We start from the raw sequence: 26,334 nt of genomic DNA on the forward strand, positions 1-26,334 counted from the left end.
CTGGATCACATATATGGGCGCCAGTTCATTTCCTGGATGCTCCCTGCTTATGGCCTGGGAGACAGTCGAGGACAGCTCGAACCCTTGGGACACTGCACCCACGTGGGAGACCCAGAAGAAGCTCCTGGGTGCTGGCTTCGGATTGGCTCAGCTCTGGTCATTGTGGCCACTTGGGGAGTGAGCCAGAGGATGGAAAATCTTTCTTTCTGTGTCACCTTCTCTTTGTAAATCTGACTTTTCAATAAAAATAAAGTTTTTTTAAAACCTCTGAAAATCTTCTTGCATACTCTTAAACATCCCACCTGAGTAATAGTGCTTGCAGGAGTGATGGAGTAGTTGTGGCAGAGCAGTGCTTCTGCTTAGAACAACTAGAAAAGCCAGAGCAGCAGTGACAGCAGCCATTTGAAGGATGCAGATAGCTGCTACAACACAAACTAGAGCGGCTAAGACCCCAGGGTGGGGAAAAATGGAGAGCTCACCATCACCACTTTCCCTCAGGCATTTCCTAAATCAGTGCACTGACAGGAGGCTCAAAACTAGGCTTCCCTGAAAAGGCAGGCAACTCACAGATGATCTTCTAAGCTTAGTGGCAATAACATGGGCTACATGCAGCAATGGATTAAAAATACTAAGGAAAAAAAAAAGTCTCCATACAGCAGAATGGAGCTTTTTCACATTGTTTTAACCTCTTAAAACAATGATCTGAGTTAGGCACCTGTCAGAGAGAGATTCCGAAGACAAAAATTCTCAGATGAAAACTCAGAGAGCCCAAGGTAAACCGACCTGATTGAGACCTACTTGACCATTTTCTGGCTGCCTTGTCTCCAACCTGCACCTCCTTGGAGAAAGAAGGCTGCTCTTTTCTAAAAGATAGCACCATCTAGGGCCCTCTGCAACTCTTTTTTATAGACAGAAGCCTGGCATGTTATCATATTCACTAGTCCTGCCCAAAGACAGGACTATGTGCCTAAAAATCATGAGAAAACAGACAACAGAAACAGCTCCCTCTCCAAATGCTGAAAAGCACTTTGAACACCTGCCAGTAAGTACGTTTGCAGAAAGTGTAGGAAAGATGCAGAAAAGAGGACAAGGAATTTTATCAGCAGTTAAAAGCTAATGAAGGAAAAGCCAACTGAAAATTTAAGAAGTGAAAAATGGAATTTCTGCATTAAAGTAACAAAGAGGACAGAACAAAAATGCAATTCTGTAAACCTTTCACTTCTCTAATAAAGGTACAAACTGCATAGTCAAGAGATAAAAGATATTCTTAGATAAAAATGTTAAGCAATAGATAGTAGATGACAGAGAAGTTTGTGTTTTAAATGTTCCAATGAAAAATAACTTGACTTTTTTATAGTAAAGCATCAGTGTGATATAAAAACATGAGTAAAATGATTAATAAATTTTACCTGATGCTTAAGAATAGAATTAGCAAAATTAAAAGTGTTTAATATCTGTTGTACTTAAGAATTGCCTTCAAATAGCAAAAGGCTAAGCAAAGAAAATAAAGAAATAGTTATAGGTGGTTAGGATTTAACTCCTCCAAATGAATTCAGGTTCCAGACAGACTAACTGCTTCCCAGGGTACCAAGAAAATTGCAAATACCAGTTACCTTTTATGCTCTACACTTGGTGGAAGGACAGAAAATTAGAAAAAGGATAAAGCTTTTAAATGATTTCTGAAAGGGGAGCAAGAATGGTTATGTAATTTACATATTGGCTAATTTCATGTTGAAAACCAGTGCAATAAACGTATAAAACACTTTGTAAGTATTTTGGAGAGAATGGTTTCATCAGTAGGAGTCAACCTAACCAAATACACTTATGTAACTGATTGGGGACCAGGTAGGTAGAAATGCCCTGAGCAACTTACTGGTAAAAGCCTCCAATTACAAATTTTGAAAGATTCTGAAGTGGTAGTTGAATTAAATTACTACTGGGAGCATACTTGATTGTTTAAAAAACTGGTTATTCAGTAGATTGCTTCATGCATTGGAATATCAATCTTCCCATTAGGCAGTTTTACTGAAGAATTAATTGCTGCCACAGAGGACCTGCTTTGTCAAATCTACAGAATTAAACCCAGGGGAGCTTAACAAAATATCTAACACAAATTGGTTTAAGAAAATTGAATCATGGGTGAAGACCAACACAACAAAATTAAATGATAATAAATATAAAGATTAACATTGCATGAAAAATGTGACTAGCTGACACACACGTAATATGGGGATACCTGGTTGGAAAGCAGTGGCAATAAAAAGGCAATGTAAGCTTCACTCACTCATTAGCTTAACATGAACTAGCTAGGTGAAAGTATTGCTAAAAGTGCTAACATAACCTGAGACTGGTGCTGTGGCACAGTAAGTCATGACTTTTGACACTAGAATTCCATATTTGACTACTAATTCAAGTTCTAGCTGTTCTATTAATGTGCCTTGGAAAACGTAGGATGATGGCACAAATGCGTGGATCCCTGCCACCCTCATAGGAGACCAGAGCAGTGTTCCAGGCTTCTGGCTTCAGGCTATACTACTCCAGCCATTGCAGATACTTGAGGAATTCATGAAACAGTGGGTGAAAGACTCCCCTTTTTCTTTTTCTCTGTCTCACTCTCCTTCATCCTCCTCTTCCTCTCATACTTTGTATTTAAAATATATATATTTTAAAATTTTGGCTATGTTTTATGAAAGATTTTGATAAACCATGGAAAAATCCTATAATGTGATGAAACAGGATGGAGACAGAAATTAGGCTACCTCATAAAAAAATGGAGATACGTACGTGCTTAGCTACAGAAAAGACTCATACTACACAGAGCAACTCGTTTGAGTACTGGGAGGCAGTGCATGTGTAAGAGAAATCAAATAAATATGTTTTCATGTCCCTGAGTAGCTTGTCAGGACTAGATAAGATGACAGATTTATTTAACAAAAGAACATTTCCAAGGAGACGACATGATTATGTTAGCAAGCTATTCCTCTGTCTATAAGCATTGGCATCCCATATAGGGGCCAGTTCATGTGCTGGCTGCACCACTTCTGAGCTAGCTCTCTGCTTATGGTCTGCAATAGCATGGGAGGATAGCCCAAGGCCGTGGGGCGCTGCACCCACACAGCTGGTCAGAAAGAAGCTCCCTGTAACCAGCTCCCAGCTTCAGATCAGATTGGATCAGATCAGATCAGCTCTGGCAGTTGCTAGCGGATGGAAGATTTCTCCCTCTGTCTATCCCTCCTCCTCTCTAGAAATCCGTTTTCTTTTTTTTTTAAAGATTTATTTTTTATTATTTTTTCATTGGAAAGGCAGATATACAGAGAGGAGAGACAGAGAGGAAGATCTTCCGTCCGATGATTCACTCCCCAAGTGAGCGCAACGGGCCGATACTATGCCGGTCCGAAGCCAGGAGCCTCTTCCGGGTCTCCCAAGTGGGTGCAGGTTCCCAAAGCTTTGGGCCGTCCTCGACTGCTTTCCCAGGCCACAGGCAGGGAGCTGGAAGGGAAGCGGGGCTGCCGGGATTAGAACCGGCGCCCATATGGGATCCCGGGCGTGCTAGGCGAGGACCTTTAACCACTTGCGCCACCGCGCCGGGCCCTAGAAATCCGTTTTCAAATTTTAAAAAATCTTTTAAAAATTTCTAGTACCTGGTATTTCCCAATAACAATATGACCAGTTCACTAGGAAGATAATTGAGGTATAACAAAAAAGCAGATTCACCATCTTTTTAAAAAAAAAAATCTACAGGATAATTTTGTATGTGTCAGAAGATCTGACAATTTTTGGATATTTTATAGGATATATGTTACAAGTTGTTTTAAACCACTGGAAAGTTTCCAAAGGCCTTGTTGCCTGTTTTCAATTCAGAACTCTTAAGAGGACTTTGAGGACTGTGTAATAACAATTTTGAGTTTGAATTATGCCAGTTCTTTCTTAACAGTGAAATTAGCCTTCATGTTATAAGCCAAAGAGGATGTGACCTGCTAGTTAGCATACAAAAGCTGGCCCTAAGCACTGGGCTAGGTTAAATCAAATTAAAATGAACTTCTTAAGCCAACTACCAATTAATACAGTTGACTTTTGAATTTATAGCTGTGACTTTGATGGTTAATCCTTGCAGAAGCTGTGATTCATTTAAAGTCATTCTCACCATATTTATTAAGTTAAGGAACTCAAGCCCCAGGTCTTGGGTGAAAAAGCTCTTCTTTAAGAATAGCTGCCACTGCTTTTCAGACCAGTTTTTTGCGTTAACATCATCTTCTTCCTTTTGAGGCATTTCAGTCTGATAAAACTCCTTTAGGCTCTGAAACTGTTCCTCCACCTAAACAAATAAAGAAAATGAGAGTTAAAAACACAAAACATTTTTATAGAAAAAACAATACTAAATATCAATAAAAGGTCCATATAAAAGTCACTGAAAAATACATTTTCAGAATTCTCTACATAACTATTGAACACTATCAACTTATTCAAAAGACATAAAAATCTATTTAGATTATTGACAGGATTACCACTGGGTAGTAAACTGAACTGGTAAGTTTATTATCCATAGGAATAATTTATTATTCTGATCATATTTATGTATTACATGCTATAATGTGGAACAATTTATGTTAAAGAACAATAGTTCCATTTAAAGCACAGTTTTATCATTCAAAAGCTACATATGAGGGTACTTCAAAAATTTTATGGAAAATGAGACTCAAAGATATATCTGTGTGTGTAGAAAAACATCTAAAAATTTATGAATGGGGTATTCAAAAAGTCTATGGAAATGTATATTATTGAGAAAACTGCATGGATTTCAAAATTGTTCAATTGTTCATAAATTGCATTACAATTTCAAGCTCAAGAAATGCAATTCATGAAGAAATATAAGTCGATGAAAGACTACTTGCAACGTGCACAACACAATTTATTCCTAATAAAAGATAAATCCAAGTGAGTATAAATACTAATTTTCTTCATAAATATTAAACTGCCCCCATGAGCTTATAATTCTATTTTCTCCCTTTATTTCCAATGCAAGTAGTACTAGATTATTTTAATCCTTGAGGAGAGTTAGTACAATATCAAGTAAGTCAATAAAACTATACATTAATGCATAAATAGGTGACGTAGATATGCTACAAATCATTTGACACAAATGGTTACACAGTTTGGACGTTTTAATGGCTGATGCGGCAAGACTCAGTTCCTAATGGCCAAAAGTACTCTAAACAGACAGACATTGTCAGCAATAATTATCAAACTTCAAAATTTTAATATCCTTCTTTCTAAAATGTATTAATATGAAGAGAACAGATGTCAAGTGTTCCACAGTTACAGTTCTAAGAAGTTCATATCATTCTTAATTTAGATAAGCTTCACGGAGAGTCTGCAAGCCACCTCCCGCAGCAGTTCTCTTCTCATTTCCACATTCCATCTATTCCAGCCTCTGCTGTGCTGATTTTTGGCTTCTCAGAGCCAGGATGAGCCTTCCTCGGTTTCCTTCTCCTGTTTATCCTTCTTGAACTGGCTAAAAACCATCTTCTCCACTGGAACCTCTTAAAATTTCCTAGCAAGAACTAATAATGAGATGACTATTTGTTCTAGTGACTAAAATGCTAGCAAAGATGCCTGGAGTGCCTCGGTTCAGTCTCTGGCTCCTGATTTTTAGCTACCTGCTCATGCAGACCCTAGCAGAGGTGATTGCACTACAGTTTGGGCTGCTGTCACTCACGTGGGAGCTTTGCACTGAGTCTCCGGTTTCTAGCTTCTACTTAGCCCAGCTCTTGCTGTGGCAATGAACAGGAATGCATGCTCTCTCTCTCTCTAATAACTAATGAAGTTTTAAGGAATGAAAACAATTTATCACTGATTTCTCTAAGAAATAGTTCTATGAGAAAAACAGCATAAAAATACTATACCACAGTGAATACTATGCACATAGTGCATGGGCACACCATGCAACTACAGATGGAGACAGGAGGGAGGCTTCCCACAGGAAACGATGTGTACCCTGTGGCTTGAAGGCCTGTCCGTGGGAGAGGGAGTGGAGTAGGACTCCAGAGGAACAGGAGCAGCAGTGTAAAGACATTAAGGTGAAAATCTTGGCTGATTCAGGGCACCATAAATGACTCTACTGTGGCTGAAGTGTAGGTTGCACAAGCTGAGTAGTAGCAAAACAAAAAAAGTTAGGGGGATAATTGTGCAGGATTAAGGCTGGTCAGCAGACTTCACTGTGCCTTTCACTGTAATTAGCATGATTGTGACGCATAGTCATTAGTCGGAAGAGATTGATAGCTCCCATGAGGAGTCAGAAGCAGCATGACAATCATCAGGGCTTCAAAAGGGTCATGTTCCACAGTCTGGATGTCAGTGTGGTGGGCAGGCAGTTATCTGCAAGTCTTTCATCTTAAAAGGAAAATCCATACACTTTAATTCACCTTTCTTTTCCAACTCTTTGAAAAGCTTACTCAAATGCAAATGAGAATGATGCCACTATAAGAATTCATTTGAATCTGGATTACTGTATTCAGAGAATTAAACGTTAATATTTTATTCATTTCTGCTAAAAGTTCCTTGTCATCTGCTTCACTTACTACAAGTATAAAATGATCTGAATTTCAAGAGGTAACATGAAGATTTACATTAAGGTTAGCCCTTTGTTTGCCACACACACACCCACAACAGAATAGTGAAAGGGAGAATTATGAGGCACATAGGCAGAAGATGCTGTAGTAAATGGGGTCAGAAATGACAACCTGCACCAAGAAAGTAATGGCGTAGACACAGAGGAAGGGAAGTTCAGAAGTAGTTCAAGTTTGTTCAATAGACAAAAATAGGAAACCAGAAAGGGAGGGAACTGGTGATCAAAATTCAGCTTTGATGTTTATTTTTATTTATTTATTTATTTTTTTTAAAGATTTATTTTTATTATTTTTTTATTGGAAAGGCGGATATACAGAGAGGAGAGACAGAGAGGAAGATCTTCCGTCCGATGATTCACTCCCCAAGTGAGCGCAACGGGCCGATACTATGCCGAGCCGAAGCCAGGAGCCTCTTCCGGGTCTCCCAAGTGGGTGCAGGGTCCCAAAGCCTTGGGCCGTCCTCGACTGCCTTCCCGGGCCACGGGCAGGGAGCTGGAAGGGAAGCAGGGCTGCCGTGATTAGAACCGGCGCCCATATGGGATCCCGGGCGTGCAAGGCGAGGACCTTTAACCACTTGCGCCACCGTGCCGGGCCCAGCTTTGATGTTTATTAACTATTTGTTCTTATGTACCTACATTTTCAAAGCACCTGTTCTCTCATTTGTAAACTAAGAATACTAGTGCATGAAACAGATATGGAGATTAAATGAAGAATGTGACACTGTGAGCTAAGTCCCAGCTTGGGATAGCCACACTTTACATTCACATGTTGGTCCAAGTCGTGGCTCCTCTGCTTCCAGCTCAGTTCTCTAGCAATGCACTTGGGAAGAAGTAAATGATGGCTCAAGTATTTGAGTTCCCGCATCTCTTGTGGAGTTCCACAGAGCGTGAAGAAAGCCTGGCCAACCAAGGCTGTTTCAAGCATTTGGGAAGTAACCAGAGGGTGGAATCAATCAATCAATCAATCAATCAACCAATCAATCAATTTCTCTCTCTCTCTCTCTCTCTCTCTCTCTCTCTCTCTCCAGCTTTCAAATACATCAACAAAGGCTTTCTGGAGAAAAAATTGCAAAAAACCATTAGATTAAACCAAGAGTGAGAAGTGCTTGTTCTTGGCACAGAATAATTGTTCTCTGAGGGGCCGATTTTAAGAGACATTAAAGCATTTTGCAGAACTTCCAAAAATATGGTGCAGCCACTAACCCAATGGCAAATACAGAAGTAAAAGCATTTGAGGAGTAGATGCTACTTGTGTTTTGTTGACTTCAAAGAATCTACAGGAGAAACAGCTAACTAAAAGCACTGGTTTGCAGCTCGGAGAGTTTGGACTGAGGAATCACGTTTGGGTTTCTGATTAAAATTACAGAAGTGGCATAATTTTTTATCAGGAAAATGTGTAAAATGTACAAAAGAGAGGACACAGATCAGATCTATTCTCTTTGTACTTCTTTGTAATCCAAAAAGAAGAAATCAGGAGGCCTGCACTTGAAATACTCAAAAAGAGGCAAACCTATAGACACAGAAGGTGAATGAATGCTTGCCTGAGACTGAAAGTTTGAAGAAATACAGACTCAAAATGTGCACTAAAGATATTTGGGGTATGATGGGCATATGTTAAAATTGGTATTAGAACAGTAGCACAACACAGAATAAATATGCTAAAAATTGTTGCACTATACAGTAGGTAAGTTTTATGCTATGTAAACCACACCTCAATAAATTTGCCTAAAAAAAAATTGGAGTAGATAGTTGGACTAAGTAAAAACTGCAGAAATGGGGCCCAGTATGATAGCCTAGCAGCTAAATCCTTGCCTTGCAATGTGCCAAGATCCCCTGTGGGCATTGGTTGGTGTCCTGGATGCTCCACTTTCCATCCAGCTCTCAGCTTATGGCCTAGGAAAGCAGGATAGAATTTCCCAAAGCTTTGGGACCCTGTGCCCACATGAGAGACCTGAAAGAAGCTCCTGGCTTTGGTTTAGCTCAGCTCTGACCATTACAACCATATGGAGAATGAACCAGTAGATGGAGTATCTTTCTCTCTCTCCTCCCTGTATATCTGCTTTCCAGTAAAAAATAAAGCTTTTTTTTTAAAATGCAGAGATTAACCAAGATAAAGACTGAACATTTATCATTGCATTTGTTAATACGCAGATGGCAAAGAAGCCACAAAAAAGGCAAGTCTGAAAAATTAGAGGATAATTGCTGGAGCTAAATTCCACAGGATGTAACAGCAGAAAAACAAGGTGGGACTAATTAATATGTGATTAATGTTGGGTAGGAGTAAGAACTTCTCTTCATCAGTCAGGAGGGATGACTTTATCTATCAGTTTGGAGGCAGAAGGAAGTCAAGGCAGTGGTTACATTTTTTTTTCCCAGTTGTGTATGAAGTAAGGGACATTGGCTGAGATTTGGGGATGGAAACTGGGATGAGATGTTTGAGGATAACTAATAAATTGAGCCAATTAGGGAACATATGGGGAACCTAGCTGAAGCAGAGACCATACACAGTAGCAGCACCACTCAGCCCAAGTGTGACGTTCCACAGCAGTGTCTGGAAGCTTGGACAAAGCTGAGTAAACAGAGGGCTGGACTGACTGAATATCAGGAATTGGCAGAATTAGCAGGGGAAAGGAAGGGAGCTGAGAGGATGGAAATGAGAAGCAGCCATCCGGTGCAGGGAAAGAGAATGCTGGAGGGAAGGGACGATGCACAGCTTGGGAGCATCACCACAGTTAGGACAGAAGACTCTGCCAGGCAGGAAGACAGATTTACTGAAAGCATGTTAGCCAAAGGACATGAAGTTCCTCTGAGTGAACAGAGTTTGCCAAGTGGAGGCTGCAGTCCTCGAGGCCAGAGCGGGCCAGTGAAATGGATGCTTAAAGCAGCTCCAAGTGGGCACATACCTGCTAAGTATGTGTGGAAAGCAGGCACTCTGTAGCTTTTCTACATTTCATCTATGGGAGAATTTCAGTGGTTGTAATATCTCTGGAACTATGAAAATTGAAGGCAAGAACTTAAAGGAAGTCAGAAATGCCAAGTGGTCAAGTAAAGAATCACAAAGCAGGCAGTGGTTACCCGGGGTTTCCAGGCATGGGACCTGGGCTTCCTCCACAGTGGTAAGGATTCAGAGTACTCTGATCAGACAGAAGGCATGGTCACAGGCAGGATGGCAACTGTTTGCAGCAAGAGGTCGGTGGGGACTGAGAAATGGAGTTTGATTGCATTATCTAACTTTGGTTAACTTTAATGGTCTTTGCTGACTCTCACTAGGCTAGTACCTGTCTCTCTCACAGGAAAAGGGGTGCCTTTACACAGAGATCTGAGCCCAGGGCTAAATGATGCAGGTCCTGAGAGCTTTACTATTAGTGCCACCTTCAACAAACTGTGACCTTTGAGAGATGGAATCCTCTGGTAGAAATCTGTCCAATAAAACCTCAGAAGTGCTGACAAGTAACTTCGTAAAAGACATCAAACAAGACAGATGATAAACTAGACCTAATAACCTGTAAATTGCAGATCCGTATACCTTGTATTTTACTTTTGAAGATTTATTTACTTTTATTGAAAATTCAGATTCACAGAGAGAAGAGACAGAGAGAAAGATCTTCCATCTGCTGATTCACTCCCCAGGTGGCCACAATGGGGTCCCAAGGCTTTGGGGAATCCTCTACTGCTGTCCCAGGTCACAAGTAGAGAGCTGGATGGGAAGTGGGGCAGCCAGGACATGAACTGGTGCCCCTGGTGCATGCAAGGTGAGGACTTTTAGTCACTAGGTGATCATGCTGGGCCCAGATCTCTATATCTTAAATGAACCACATTAGTGGCTTAGGTGTTCAACTCAATTCGTGGTTTACAAAGTCCCTTATCGGGCCCGGCACGGTGGTGCAGTGGTTAAGGTCCTCGCCTTGCACGCCCGAGATCCCATATGGGCGCTGTTCTATTCCCGGCAGCCCCGCTTCCCACCCAGCTCCCTGCCTGTGGCCCGGGAAAGCAGTTGAGGACTGCCCAAAGCTTTGGGACCCTGCACCCGTGTGGGAGACCCGGAAGAGGCTCCTGGCTTCGGACCGGCATAGCATCAGCTGTTGCGCTCACTTGGGGAGTGAATCATTGGACGGAAGATCTTCCTATCTGTCTCTCCTCTGTATATCCGCCTTTCCAATAAAAATAAAATAAATCTTAAAAAAAATAAAGAAAGTCCCTTATCAAATAATCATGTTCTGTGTTTAAGATGTTATAAATATTGGTAGTACATCAAAAGAAATATTCCCATACAAAGCCTTTATTGGTACATGTGTTTATCCACACATACATATTATTATTCATTCTAAGTCTTGAATGAATGTGCTGTAAATGAGTATATTACTAACTCCATATCTAAGCTTACAGTTTCCCCCAAAAGCAAAAAGATATGCAGAGGCCACCTTGTGGAATGTCAACACATACTACTGTACCTCCTTTGATGACTTAAGGAATGTCACATATGCTTGCAGGAGTTGTGACCTGAAGACAATGCTTTGACTGAATATGTGTAATTCTTCCTTTAGCCAATTAGCTTTAGAAGAAAGTGAAGCCATTCCATCAAGTTCAAATTCATTTTTGTCTGTCATCATTTTTAAAGCTGTTTCTAATTCATGTGATGTCTCCTATGGAAGCAAAGCACCAGAGGTCAGACTCTGAAAGGATATTCATGAACATTCACATTTCATTACCCTTCCACACCTCCATCTATTAGAACTATTCATTGAACTTGTACTAAGAATTTCCTTAATAAAACAAAGGCATAACTTTCAAAATTCTGAAAAGAGAGGAGTCATTTCAAAATGGAAACCACTAAAATTATTAATTTTTCCCTGCTCTATCAGTTACAATTCTTATTTAGATCATACCATTGTCTCTATTCCAATAGAAGAAAGTTTGAAAAGTTGCATGAAGGAATGTAATTGGCAGGAACATTTGAAATAATTTAAATAATTATAAGAATTGTCTTAGGAAGTTTAACAACAGCTCTAGCAAATTCCTAAAATAATTTTGTTTTACAAGACAAGGTAAACTTACAAAATTTGTTCATCCATTTTTAATTTACAAAAAATTCAGACATAATCATTATGTGGTCTTATTTTAAGTCTCTGCCTGAAATGGTTTCAAAACAGGTGTAAGGAAAAGGTTACCTATCAGGGATAGACAATCTGAAGCTCATTGAATCTGCACTGTTTAAGATTGCTCTCCTTAGTTTTCTTTGGAGTGTAGTATCTGTTAGTAAACTAACCACTGACCATCTGGAGGAGTAGGCGTTACAGACATCTCATAGATGCAGGCCAGCAGCACAGAACAACCTTTTTATTGACTGCATATACAATGGTAGTCCCACAAGATTATAATGGAGCTGAAACATTATTTTTGCCTACTGACATCACAGGCACCCGAATGTCCCATCATCTCAATCTGTAGCACAGCACTTTACCTGTGTGTTGCTCATGATGCTGCTGTAAGCAATTTTTTTGTGTTGTTTGCATATTTATATAGCACACCTAATACTTGATAACAACAAAATGATGACACTGCTGGCTTAATGGATTTGCTCCACCACATCTTGTATCATTGTTTCATTTAGAGTACACTTCTTATGCCTATAGAAAAGGTTGACTACGAAACAGTACACCCTGTTACACTGGGAGAAGCCACATACACCCTGGGTTGACTGTCTACTGACTGCATCAAGAGTATCCACTGATTCATCAGCCACACCCCCATAATCATATAAGTACATGTGGTGTTCACACGATGATCGGACCACCAAGGGATGCATCTAGCGGAGGTAAAAACCACATTGATAAGCAGCACGCGAGGAGATAATTGCCACAGAAAGGGCTGTGCAAAATTCCATGGGATACAAAGCTAGTAATCAAGCACATACTAAAGAAAAGAAGAGAGCATCTCTCTCTCTCAGTTAAAGATTGGGGGGGGGGGGATTACTGCTCTGTGTTTAATATGCTTCCCAGGTGTGTCATGGAGTGAAGCTGCAATTTCAATTTACAAGCCCTGCTGCATGATAGCACTCTGGCAAGGAGAGGAGCAGGAGTGGGGGATTTTCCTCCATGCAATCCAATCTCCTCTCCACTTCTAACATTAATAAACAACAGTACACACAGACCTGGCAAAATTGTTTCAGGCTTACAGCCTATACTCTCCAAAAACCACTCCATCAAAACCCCCACATACCACAAAACATTCCATTCATCACCTAAAACCTATTGCCAATCAAATCCCCCCTTTAAAATCACATTTCCCACTCTTACCTTTCCCAACCATCCCCCATTTCCCTCTTTCCCTCCCAAAAACCCCCCCTAACATTCCCCATCACTTCATTCCTTTTATATCCTATCATTATATTCTAATCATTCCCTCCACAAACCCCCCATTTCCATATCCCTTTACTTCCTTCTCACTCTAATATCACCTATATCTTCTTCCCCACTTTATATCCATCCCTTCACACAAAAACAATCCAACAATCACCATATCACCACCCAAATCAACCTTCTATCAAAACATAAATCCCCCAACCCAATCCCACCCCACCCTTAAACCCCTCCTCCAACTACATAACATTCCCACCCCTTTCCAATACCCACCTTCCCTTCCACTCCCCCCCCCCTCTCCAACCACTCAATTCCAATCCATCTTCACCCATTCCACCCCTATACCACACCCACCAAACTTCCCCCCAACCACCATCTAAATAACCCACCACAAATAAAATAACACAAATCCCATACCCCCCCCTTCTCCCCACTTACAACATAAACCCTCACATCCATAACCCCAACAACACCACCCCCCACCACCAACATCACCAACAAACCGAAACAAACCCAACCAAATTCACAAACTAACCCTCACAAACTACCCCACACACACCTCAACCTTACTTCACTCCTCCCCACACCCAATCCAATTCCCTCCATTCCACCAAAACACCATCACCAAACCCCCCAAACCTCTCCCTCACATAACCCCCTAAAACTAAACACCTGTAACCCACATATACATCCACCCATACACACTCCTTCCCCCACATAACCCCAAAACAACACTCACCAAACCCAACCCCACCAAAACCCACAAAAATCCAAACACAAACCCCATCCCCCAAAACAATATCCTATCAACCACCAAACCACTACACCTACACTTAACCCACCCCCCTTCACCATCATCCCATTCCACCCCCCAATTTTAACATTAACAACCCACCCCCTCATCACCCAAACCCCCAATTAACCCTTAACCATTCCATCTACCCTTCTTCTTCATTATTCCCCCTTTCCATTTCCACCATCCCCCCCCCATTTATCCCCCTCCTATTCCTACCCCATTCCCCCCATCCAACCCCCATTCACTAACATTCCTATATTCACATATGGGGTGGGAGGAGGAGTGAATCAGTGAACAGAAAATCTCTCTCTCTCTTCCCTCTTCCTCCTCCCTCCATCTAATTTTGACTTTTGATTAAAATCAATAACTTTTCAAAAAAATAAAATGGAAACAGTGCAACAGTATAGCACAAACATATGTACAGAAAATACTAACGTATCATTTTTGGGTGTCTGTATTCTATGTAGCCACGGTTCTCATGTGGCATGGCACTTATTAACTAAAATGCCACACAGTTGGGATCACATTTAAGACCTTCAAAATCAAGGATCCTTTCCAATACACACTCGATGCAGTCAACACAAATGGAGAATGGCCTTCTTGAACATGGTATGTGCACAGGCTAGAGTGGGAAGACAGCACTGGCTACCCATTTTTGACAACCAGGAGCAGGGATGGTGGATGAGCTATGGCATATTTCAGCTCTATTTAGCTTGATTATTGGATCTAAGGTGAAATATCAGAGAAGCCTTAGAGAACACATCATCCCACGTAGAAGCACCAAAGCAGATGTTTTCATGTCATTTTATGGAACTACCTTCCTTAGGCAGTCCTCCACCGATGCTGTTAACTGCTGTTTCTTAAGAGCAAGTTCCTTGTGTGCAGAACATTGTTCAGTCAGATGATCCACTCGTCTCTGAATGCATCCCACCATCTCACGGACACCGGCTACCTGAAAGCTGGAGGGAACAAGCCAGCTATTAGTTTGTTTTACCCCAGTGCAAAAGCTCTGGACACGCAGAACATCTGAAAATGGGTCTGTGATTTCATATTACTATGAGTTGGGGAAAGTTATCAGCTTCAGGATAATGGAAGTTAAACAGCCATGTTCCTTGGAGAGCAAAAGCAAATGATGCTTGTTCTAAGTCAGGCAATCCAGAGGGAAAAGATCAGTTATGGATTGCTGCAACCAGGTCTGATCTTCTTTACTAAAGGTTTACTTTTCATATTTCTCCAAGATATTTCAAGAACCTTGTGGCAAAAGGTGCATCGTGTTTGCCAAGTGTTCCTGAGGCAGTTCTTTAAATGTGTCATTTATCTAAAGACGCTCTTCAACTGGAAATGCGGATCAGCCAATTAACAAACATTTAATAATCAACGTGGTAAAATATTTATATAATGCTAAATTCCTTGTTCATGGTAATCACAAATGCTTAAGGCTATATTCATTAGATGAAAAGCATTACTACCAACAATTAGGAATTAAATAAACCTGTTCCTGCCCCCCAAAAAGGCGGGGGGTGGGAGGGAAGGAAACCAAGCCTGACATAATCATTTCTGATTGTGCTGGCCTCATGAGAAAAAGAAAAGTGGCATGAAAAACTCACCAAATGAAAAACCTTTAAAACAGCGAGTGAACACTGCACTGGACCCCTGCTTCCCTAGGCAAAAGGGATCTTGGCAAGTTTCCCAACCTGTACCAGGTTAGGCACACTGGAATGCAAAACCACAAGAGGATATTGTTGATGCAATTAGCACTTTTAAACTGTTCTGCTTGCCCTAAGGTCAGAACCTAGCTTCTTATTTAGGTATTTGAAGTGTTTACTTCCCCATCAATCATTTGCTTCAAACACTAATAGAGATTAACAATGATAATGCTTATATTTAATTAACCAGATAGATTTTTTTTTAAGTTTTTGGGATGCTGTATAGATTTCAGTAATTTTTTCTGTCAAATAATTAATTTATGACTTTGTAAAAATGAATTAGTTATGAAATGAGGGCAAGACACTGAATGACTGAGAAACAGCCAAAGCTCCATGGAATGACAATGAGAGTCTTGAAGAGGAGCAGCCCTAGTGGATGTGTCCTGTGGGTGCCATAGGAGTCCCAGACAAATTTAATTTTGAGAAAATACATAATCTGTAAGAGAAAACTTACCCTTGGCACATAGTAATCCAAAGATATAGAACTTGACACACTTAGTTTTGCATGTTAATATTCAAAAACCTTGAAAAATATAATTACAACATTGAGAGATTTTAGGAATAATTCTTAAAGATATTTAACTCCATAAATTCTGTAAGAGCCATGCCTTGCTGATACTAACCATATTTTGACTGGGTTTTAGACTTTGAGATATCATATGCTAAACAAAGTACAGGAAACCCCAGAGACCCTGTGCTCTACAGGTTCCAAGGTTTCTGAAGACTTGGAAGGAGGGAGATCAAGACACTACATGGTAGTGTGGAATGAAGGACCAGAGAACAAAGTTTGTGAAAGGAAATGAGTAAACATTAGGAAAGAAATATAGCTTCAAATGGCAGACATCACTATTAAAGCAAAAAGAATAAGGAAATGCTTGATACAATTCAGAGAGGGCAAAGGAAATTTGATACAAAAATAGTCATCAATCAAGAGGAAAAATGTTTGCTTTTTGTGGTTCCATCTGGAAGTCCCTCAGCATGTATTGCCTCAGAGGTCCGAGTTACTAACCAAGCCTAGAAGAGGGGTGTCTTTGGCACCAAGACGATGTTACTAAGAGAGGAGCACACAGTTTAAATAGGTTGCATTGGGTCCAGCCAAGCTTCTTAGTTCCTGTTCACATCACTTGTTACTGTTTGGCCACCTACAAAGATTATGGCTGCCAGACAGCTCTAGTTGTAAGTGCTACCCATGATGATTCAGATGCCAGAATTCATGATCTCTGACTGTGACCCAACCTTGTTCTGACATTTCCAGACCCTGCAAAGATACCAGTTGATTCCCTATGTTTGTCTTACTTATGGTGCCGTATCCCAGCTGTCACATTGAGTCCAGCCTCCTCTTAGAATAAGCATCTTACTTGTTAAGTGCATGGCAGGCGTTATGTCATTCAATCGTTAAAATACTTTTACGATGTATCAAAAAGGTATCAATGACTCCAATTTTCAGTCAATGAAAATGAAGCTTCACAAGTGAGCTAAGCTGCCCTGGGCACACATAAAGTGGGTAACAAAGATCTCCTTTAAAATCAGGTCTCTTTGATGTGCAAATATTTATGCATATCAGAGCTAATACTTTTTATTGAAGTACGAATTAGTTTAAATCCTGAAATTTAGGAAAATATAGGCTGTATTGGCTGAGTTTTTACTGTAAAATTCTGTAACTAAACCTAGTAAAAATAATTACTGAACTCTTAATATGTTCAGTTACCATTGTTATTGTTGGAAGGAATAAATCTTGCTGTCACAATAGCCTGAGTTGTGTCCCCATTTTGCAGATGAGCAGAATGAGGAAAACAGATGCTCACTGACTTGCCCATCTGTGACATGGCTGAGCCAATATTTGAATCTGTTTATCTGATCTCTAAGTTCACACTCTTTATTACCTTATGGTCCTTTTCTTTTGGGTCTGTTATGCATGGCATGGGGCTAAAGGAATATCTTGCTCTAATAAAGTGAGTTTTATTGTCTATCACAGAAACAGGGATGGCCTGACTGACATGCTTTCCTGAATGTGCAGGGAATGCTATGCCTGTCTGTAATTTGCAAAGTAGCCACTAGATGGGCATGATGTCTTGTTCAGAGTACACGTACTGAAGTTTCTTTCAGACCAGAAAAGCAAAAAAGGGAAAACAAAACCAAAGCAAGTGTTCCTTCTGTAAAGATATCCTTCCTCTTCCTCTCTCTCTTTCTCTCTCTCTCTCTCTCTCTCTCTCTCTCACACACACACACACACACACACACACACACACACCTACCTTTCAATGATCTAGGGGGAACTATATTTTATTTTGTGGTGATTTCTGTTTTATAATATATACCTATTGCATTGCAAATTCTTCAAAGAAAAATGATGGATAGTGTCATTTCATTCTTACATAATGTCCCTTGCATCTCAGAGCACATAATAGAAGACCAGTGCGGTTTCAAAGCCAATAAAAATATACTCTACTTAATATTAAAAGGTAAGGAAGATACAATTTCAGCATTGAGAAAAACATACATGTAGTTACCCTACTAAAAATGTCACTAATGAGGCCTGTATTGTGACACACTCAACTAATCTACCACCTGCAACAGCAGCATTCTTCTTGGGAGATTGGTTTGAATCCTGGCTATTCTACTTCCCACCCAGTTCCCTACTAACATGGCTGGGAGGGCAACAGAGCCAGGTGTAAGTGGTTGGGGCCTTGCCACTCAATGTGGGAAACCCAGATGGCACTCCAGGATCCTGGTATTGGCCTGACCCAGACACTGGCCATTTCAAAAATGAGCCAGCAGGTGAAAGATTTCCATCATCCTACCTTTGAAATAAGTGCATTTTGAAATGTCAATATTAACAATTTCTAATCGTTTTTTTATTGATGATTTTGTATTTTGGCCACTCACACAGTTTAAGCTATTCAAAGGTTTCCTCCTTTCTTCTTTGGTAGCCTTTGGCATAAGTGGCTACATTCAGTCAGGCTTATCATGGGTAGTTTAGTTCAAGTGATGCACTCTTCCTCTATTTAAACTTTTAGAGGGACAGCCTGAAAATTGCCTGGTTCTGCTCTGCAGCATTGTCTGACCAGTGTGCATTCAACTGTCATTGTTAGATCTTTAATTTGTACTAGCAGTTCTCCATCATATTGCTTACCCAGCAGTTCCCATCTCAATCTCTGCGTCTCCTCAACTAGGTCCTCTAACTGGATAGAAATTATTCCCAAACAGAATATTGCTTGCACTCTCCTAGCCCTAGACCTGCATCTATTCTATTCTCCCTTTTCTATTCCTCCTCCTAAAGCACTAATTGGTAGGTCACAATCAGCCAGTCAAATCTTGTTGCCTTATTTTCAGGCAAAACATGAAATGCCAATGCTAAACTTATCTTTTGACTATTCCAAAACACTTTAAAAACAAGGATTGTGGGCATTTCCTTAGTGCCTGCACATAAGTGGTTTGATCAAAAAAAAAAAAAAGGTACAACTCAATTCTTTGCTGAAAATCCTTACATAAACAAAATAAATTAATAGAATCCTATTGACCATCTAGGAACACATGATACTGTGAATACTTCACCGTCACATTAAATTGATGAGGTGCCTAACAGAGACTTGGTTGAATCAAAATCATTTTGCTCTAGTCCTAAAGCAGCACTGCTTGTGTGTGGCCAGCTGGGTGGCAGAAGCGCTCTCATGGATGGCGTTCTGGCTCTAACCATCTGTGTGTTTACTTACAGAGAAAACCTGATGGACCTTTGGGCTTTCTCTGTAAGAAAGGTTTAGATGGCACTGTCTGTCATGTGAACACAAGGTCATCAGATTTTAGCCTGACGTTGTCATTGACTTTTTTGAGCCTCACAGATAGTAGAGACAGAACGTGAAAGTGGTTTCAGACTTTTGTTAGAAACCACGCATTGAGACGATTTTAACTATTGATCTACTGGGCAGCAAAAGGGGGAAAGAAAAATAATTGTTTTCTCAAAAGGTAGAGACATTTTCACTTTTGGCTCAAGAAAAGGCTGCCACAGTTACTGTGTGGAAGCAGAGCTTGATCTGTGCATCTGTCACGAGCTGGGGGAGGGGAGGGGAGCAAATCCCAATGTTAACATGTTCTAATGATTCCTTCCAGAGAGTGGCAAGTTGCTTTAAAAACCTCTCATAAATTACTATTGGCAGCCCATCTGGATTAGGAGCTGAACCAGATGGTAAGCATTTGACAGTTTACTCTGTCTCATCAGAAGGGATCAGCTGACCAGAATTTTCTTTTTGTCTGTGGACAAATTACACTTCCAACTTGGGGGGGGGGGGGAATCTTCCTTTAGATTGCTGCTCCTTTTAACAGGAACCTGAACAATGTATCTGCTCATGTCTGCAGCTGATTTTATTTTGGAAGAAACAACCACTCCTCTCTAATATTCATCTCTACTTTGAACAAAATGCCATTTGTAGAACTGAAATGCATGTTTTTGCCATTGTATTTTCTGATTTATGGTATCTACTTTGAGAATCTCTCACAACCAACCTCCTCCACCTCTCCTCCTCTCATTTTCTACCTTATCTCTCTTACACACACACACACACACACACACACACAATTTCCAAAAGTTTGCTGAAATAGAAGTAAATGATATCTTTATTTTGGCGCTCAGTGATAAAGGCTTGCTGATTTAATGAGATGGGAATGTACTACTTTGAGAATCACAGAGCACTAACTACTGGGATGATTCAGGCAGAGACTTCAGATATAATACTCTTCTCACAGTGTACATTTTCCAAGTACTTCATGAAGCAACCTTTTTAAAAAAAGATTTATTTTTTAATTGGAAGGCAGATTTTTACACAAAAAGGAGGAAATATATATACAGAGAGAAGAAGCTCTTCCATCTGCTATTTCACTCCCCCAAATGGTCACAATGGCCAAAACTAAGTTAATTTGAAGCTGGGCAGAAGGAATTTTTTCCTGGTGTTCCACATGGTTACAAGAACCCAAGGCCTTGGGCCATCTTCTGCTGCTTTCCAAGGCCATAGCAGAGAGCTGGATTGGAAGTAGAACCACCAGAACACAAATTGGCACTCATTTGGGATGCCAGTATTTTGCAGGCAGAGTAATAGCCTGCTACATGACCATATCCACCCCTATGAAGCCATCTTATAAAAGGGAGCCAGAGGGCCTGGTGTGATAGCCTATTGGCTAAGGTCCTCGGCTTGCATGCACTGACATCCCATATAGGTGCAAGCTTGTGTCCTGGTGGTCCCACTTCCCATCCAGATCCCTGCTTGTGGCCTGCGAAACCAGTGGAGGACAGCCCAAAGCCTTGGGACCCTGCACCCACATGGGAGGCCTAGAAGAGGCTCCTGGCTTCAAATCAGCTCAGCTCTGGCCATTGCAGCCACTTGGAGAGTGAATCAGTGGACAGAAGATCTTTGTCTGTCTTTTCTCTTCTCTGTATATCTGCCTTTCCAATAAAAATAAATAAACGACAAGTAAAGGAGCCAGTGTTGTGTGTATTAAGCCACTACCTGTAATGTCAGCATCCCATATGGGCACTGGTTGGGGAACCAGCTGCTCCACTTCTGATCCAGCTCCCTGCTAATATACCTGAGAAAGGAGCAGAGAATGGTCCAGCTTTATTCACACGGAGACTCCGATGAATCTCTTGGCTCCTGGCTTCTGTGTGGCCGATGTCTGAATATTGTGGCCATTTGGGCAGTAAACCAGCAATGAAAGATCTGTCTCTCTCTCGCTTTCTCATTCATGCTTTCTTCTCTGAGCCCCCAACACAACTGCCTTTCAAACCAAATAAATAAATATTTTAAAACAACAAATAATCACTATAAGTAGGGACACTGCTCAAACTTCCAATGTAATTGATTCCAGAACAGAAAAACAGTGTAAACTATTGCCTAACCAGGTAGAACTTACAGCCCTATTGGGCCATATTGGGTCAGGTAGTATTACAATAAAACTGTCTAGCTTACTGAGAAGCCTTATCTCAGACAAATTTGAACTTTCAAGATTCCATTTTTTCACCTAGTAGAAAATAAAATCAGAAGAGAGCCAGTTGGGACTTTCAGAGGTTGAAGGGTAAATTGAAGCCAAACTAAAGAAACTTAGTAGCCACAAACGTCCTTGTTTAATTTTAAGTCCAAGGGTAAAAGAATCATGTGCACTTCTCAAGGCCTCAACTTTTTGGCTCTGACCAGATGATCTTGGATTATTTCTGATCTTGGCTTTTGCCTAGTTTCCCAGCAACCATCACAAGCCTAGATTAACCATTTCTGTCTGGATTCAGACAGTCTTAAGGAGAGAAAACTGCGCAGTTAGCACATCAACATCTAAAACAGAGCAGAGCAACAGCTCAGATACATGATAAATTTGCCATTTCATATGCATTTCATTGAAATCAATGTCTGTTTTTCAGGAGATTCTTGAGATGGAAAATGAACATCTAGGATTGAGTAACTTATGCTAGTCTTCTTTTGGTGTTATTTGTCAGGGTATGACCTCTGCCTTCATTTCTTCCTATCCATCACCTGTTCATGGGCTCATCCATTATCCCTTTGTGATGTTGCATTTGCTCGTTTCTTCCACACTTTTCTATGTTTTGCTTCTGTCTCTCAAGATCCTTATTCCTCCTACTACCCACATTCTAAGCTCACACTCTTATATTCACTGAATTTATTAAAATAAAATAAAAATTTAAAAGTGACCCACCCATCGCATTGCTAAGACAACATTCAATTTGGGATTTTGATTCAGTCTAGCTAATTGAATCTGATCCTGCAAGTGTGTCTGCAAGTTATTTAACCTCTCTGAGTCTTGAAAGGAGGCCATTATACTGTGCCTTAAATGCAGATGTCAAAAACCATCAGGCCCAGTTTCCCAATCATCCTCCCTTAAAATGCCCATGCCTGACTGTGTGAGAGCAAATCACTTGCACACTAAAACTAACTGACTTGACAGGGAGGCACAGATCCTCATCAGCAGGTTCAGGAGGTTATTTGCTTCTGCAAAAGGGAACACCTTTATGGGCGGTATTATCTTGAGAGGTTTCTTTTCAGTAAATTTCAGGTCTGGGTCAAAATATAACTGTCCTCTGCATGCAGCCCACAAACTAACTAAAGCTCACTCAGTCATCAACAAAATTCCCTAAATTATGTAATACTGATGACCAGTCAAATCAAGGATATGAACACTGCCCAACAACAAGGAGCCTGCTGGGATGGTGGTGTTCACCAAGTCCCCTTGTCTTGAGGTTCCTATATTTCTTTGCTTCTGCGGCAACATAGAACATGGTAATTGGCAGACCCAGAACAGCCATAGTCCTGCTGCACAACTGTTTTCCTTCCCAGCCATTTTGGTCAGTAGGCCCACATAAGTAATTATGGAGCACGGTTGGATGTGGAAGTAGGTGTATGTGGGTATATGTGGATGTGGATAGATGTGGACGATGGATGCTTACATATGTCTGGGGGTGTGTGGCTGATTGCTTCCACAAACACAAAGGCAACACCACTAGTGGCGTGACTACCCTCACAGGCTAGTGATTATTTTTTATGCCACTATTATTTCTCATTGCCACTAATGCTACAAAAGATTCTAAGTTATTTTCTCGCCTGTTGGAATCTCAATCTGCTAGTCCAAGAACCAAGTTCTGGGCTCACACCTGGACATAAATTGAACATCCACCTCTCACTCCAGCTTCAACCCATCAGAACATTCACACCAATAACTAGAGGAGCCCATGAATTAGGGAACACCTTCGTGGCACCTTGCTCTGTGCATTGTAACAAATACTTCCTTTTTTCTACCACCCCAATGTCAGTGATTGGTTTTGAGCATGTCAGGCAACAGGTTCTAGTTTCGTAGATTCTGTAGCAAACCCTTGAACCAATTTTGGGGATTGCTCTACATCAGTCTTGGTAACTTTAACTGTTAAAGGAAAACATTCTATCATGTTCCCTGTGGCCTTGTTGTGAGGATTAACGAGATAAAGTTTCCAAAGTTCTTAACAGGGTACCCAGCATGCACATGGCAGTTCTGAATAGAAGTGAGTACTTGTTACTAATAACATCATCCTTTACTTGGGATTTTGTTTGATGAGGTTATGATTGAAAGGGAATTTTAGCACTTCTTTTCTAACAGAAAGGAAAAAGGGACAGGAAAAACCTAAGGCTTATGACCTAAAAGGAAAACATCCCCCTGAAGCTGCTAGGACAGAATAGGCTCTGCTTTCTACTTTGTCCGTTCTCTCTTCCCTGGGCAGAAACAGGGGAGAGAAAGCTTTAACCTCCCCAAGTCCTCTTGCTCAGAATCAGGCCTCACATTTAAATGAGCAATACTGTATTCTGAATCATTGCTGACCAAAATTCAACACTTTTTTTCCAAGATACATCTAAATGTGGCAAAACATCGTTAAGTGTGGAAAACTGGGGGAAGGGGATAAGATGGGCAAGGCAGCAGGAATCATGCGACTTATTTTTTACGACTGTGGAAATTGCAAAAACCTGGTACATTTGGGAAGAAACAGACTTGACTTACCTGCAAGAGTCCACTTGGCTGATTAAGGCTTGTCCCTTTTGCAAAGCATCAGCCGTGCAGGCTTTAATTTCTTGGTGTAATTCCTCATGCTTTGCTGCCAAGATAGGCAGACTTAAACCCTCTGCTTTAAGGAGCTTAAGGTAAGCTTCAACTCTTCCAAGTACATCAAATGCCTGGCAAAGAAAACATACTTTCATTTTCTGCTTTTCTGGTTTAAAATCTACATTCATGTGTGTGTGAAACACTAACCATTAAACCAGGTCATTCAATTTATGGGTTTGATCCTAACAAAATACAACCATCTTAGTCTTGGAAAACAGCTGGAGAGTGTTAAGTCTCCATTCAAGGAAATGGATCAGAGCTTAGTTCAGCATCAATAGCCATCAACACCACGAAATTACCAAAATAGTTTTACATTCAGAGTGTATCTATGCACACAGTTGCAACTACAGAATTTGATTATTTTTCACATTATGCATTGTATACAAATAATGCTTGAACCATTTAAAAAAATAGTATGCAGCCTTTCACAATCTGAATATCTAAAAAATTCCTGAAAAGAAGATTCCCAATTCTCATTTGAACCTGAGAGACCCAAGAAATAGGGAAATATTTAAGAAATTACTTGTATACCCTCCATTTCTTTTCAAATAAATGCCTACTCCAGTGAAGGTGTCCATATGTCTACAAAGGATATTAGAATTTGGTTCTGAAGCAGTACAAAGATTAAAACCAAAGTAATCTTTAGTTTCTGGTATGCAAAATAGGATTATGCAGAAGCCTCACAGCCTTGCAAATCAAAATGTTGTCTTGAGAGAGCATTTTTAAATTATTTTATTTTCTTTCTTTAATAGCAGATCAACAACCCAGGCTGGGGGATTAGGCTTACAGAATCAACTGTGTAGAGAAGAGTTCTTAATTTGGCCATGAAGGCTTGCTTGGCATGAAGATGGATGAGTATCACATACACATATATATGTGTGTGTATATCATATGTGATATGGTGTGAGAAACAGTGAGAGAGAAAGCAGAGAGCAGGGGGTCTATACTGTCCCTGATGGTCTATTTCAGAATTTGGGTCTAGGGAGCAGATGAGTTAGGTAAGTCAAAGCCAAACTGAGCTCTTCCATGTGACACTTCAACACCATCAGAAGAAGCCCTCTCTCATGCTCCATCACAGGAAGCTGGGTAGTGTGCATAGTCAGGCAAGGGACTCAACATCTTCCTGGATTGCTGAGTTACAAGTCCATAGCCTTGGCAGCAAACCCTCAGAATGGGAAGGGTAGGAAAACTCCAGAGCAGATTTGGAGGATGATCCCAGGACATGAGAAACAAGAACAGATGGACTTCCGGGTGCTGTCTTGCCAAAAGCTGAGGAAGGCCCAAGGGACCTGCTGAGCTGAGGGAAAACCTGCAGCAGCCAAGGGCCAGGTTGCAGGTGTGAAAGTGTGTGATGCACACACCCCTGCCCCTGACTGTCATTCTAGGAAATGAGTCTCATCCCAGAATTAGAACTAAACAAAACTGGAATTTACAGATGAATTCTCTCAAACACTATCATTACTTACAAGTTGATGCTGTGTTCTCTTCCCAAGGCTCTCGTATCTCTGTAGTCTGCTCTGTCAACATTCAAAATAACACCCATTCCATTTATTTAGCAGCTGAAATGAATAGCCGCAGTCTGATGAAAACTGATTATGTGCATGCTTCTCTACTCGGTTGCACATTACTTTTTCATTTAGTCAACAAATATTGAATACCTACTGGGTTCCAGACACAGTTCCCAGCAGTGTGAAGGAGATAGAAATTATTGCTAATATATGATCAACTAGGAAAAAATAAATCTCACAGAGGTTTAATGCATGAGGTAACATGAACTGCTAAGTGGTAAATTTTGGAATTAAACACAAATCATATTCCCTATATACAAATTCTGACGAATGGTGTCACGTGTGAAAGGATTACTATGGGAAGCTTAAGGATGAACGGATATGCAGTAGGCTTTTGGCACACTGCTTAAGCTGCCCTTTGGAGGCTCATGTTCCATACAGGCAAGCCTGAGTTCAAGGATCTGTATATGCTGAGGCATAAGGAAATGGCTCACCAGCAACTTCTTGCTGATGCATATGCTGAAGCATAGGAAAATGGCTCAAGTACTTGTGTCCCTGGCACCACTGTGAGTCATCCAAATGGAGTTTTCAATGCCTAGCCTCAGTCTGACTTACCCTGACTACCAGAGGCATTTGGAGGAGTAAAAGGCAGATGTGATAACTCTTCCTCACTTTCAAATAAATGCGTGAATAGATAACCATAAGGAATGGAAGAAGG

General features: G+C 40.7%; 1 protein-coding gene across 1 annotated transcript in view; it reads right to left on the reverse strand.

The window, feature by feature from the left end:
- The window catches only part of CCDC141 (coiled-coil domain containing 141), a 176,436-nt gene that overhangs the window by 41,440 nt on the left and 108,662 nt on the right, over nt 1–26,334 (reverse strand). The window contains exons 11-14 of the mRNA XM_040972003.1: nt 24,007–24,179; nt 14,598–14,739; nt 11,077–11,268; nt 4,145–4,315 (exon numbers count right to left, since the gene is read on the reverse strand). Coding sequence (XP_040827937.1) covers nt 4,145–4,315; nt 11,077–11,268; nt 14,598–14,739; nt 24,007–24,179 — 678 coding nt within the window. The remainder of the gene's footprint in view (nt 1–4,144; nt 4,316–11,076; nt 11,269–14,597; nt 14,740–24,006; nt 24,180–26,334) is intronic.

This window comes from Ochotona curzoniae, unplaced genomic scaffold, assembly GCF_017591425.1.
Source record: "Ochotona curzoniae isolate NIBS_2020 unplaced genomic scaffold, NIBS_Ocur_1.0 contig_2210, whole genome shotgun sequence".
Taxonomy (NCBI): Eukaryota; Metazoa; Chordata; class Mammalia; order Lagomorpha; family Ochotonidae; genus Ochotona; species Ochotona curzoniae.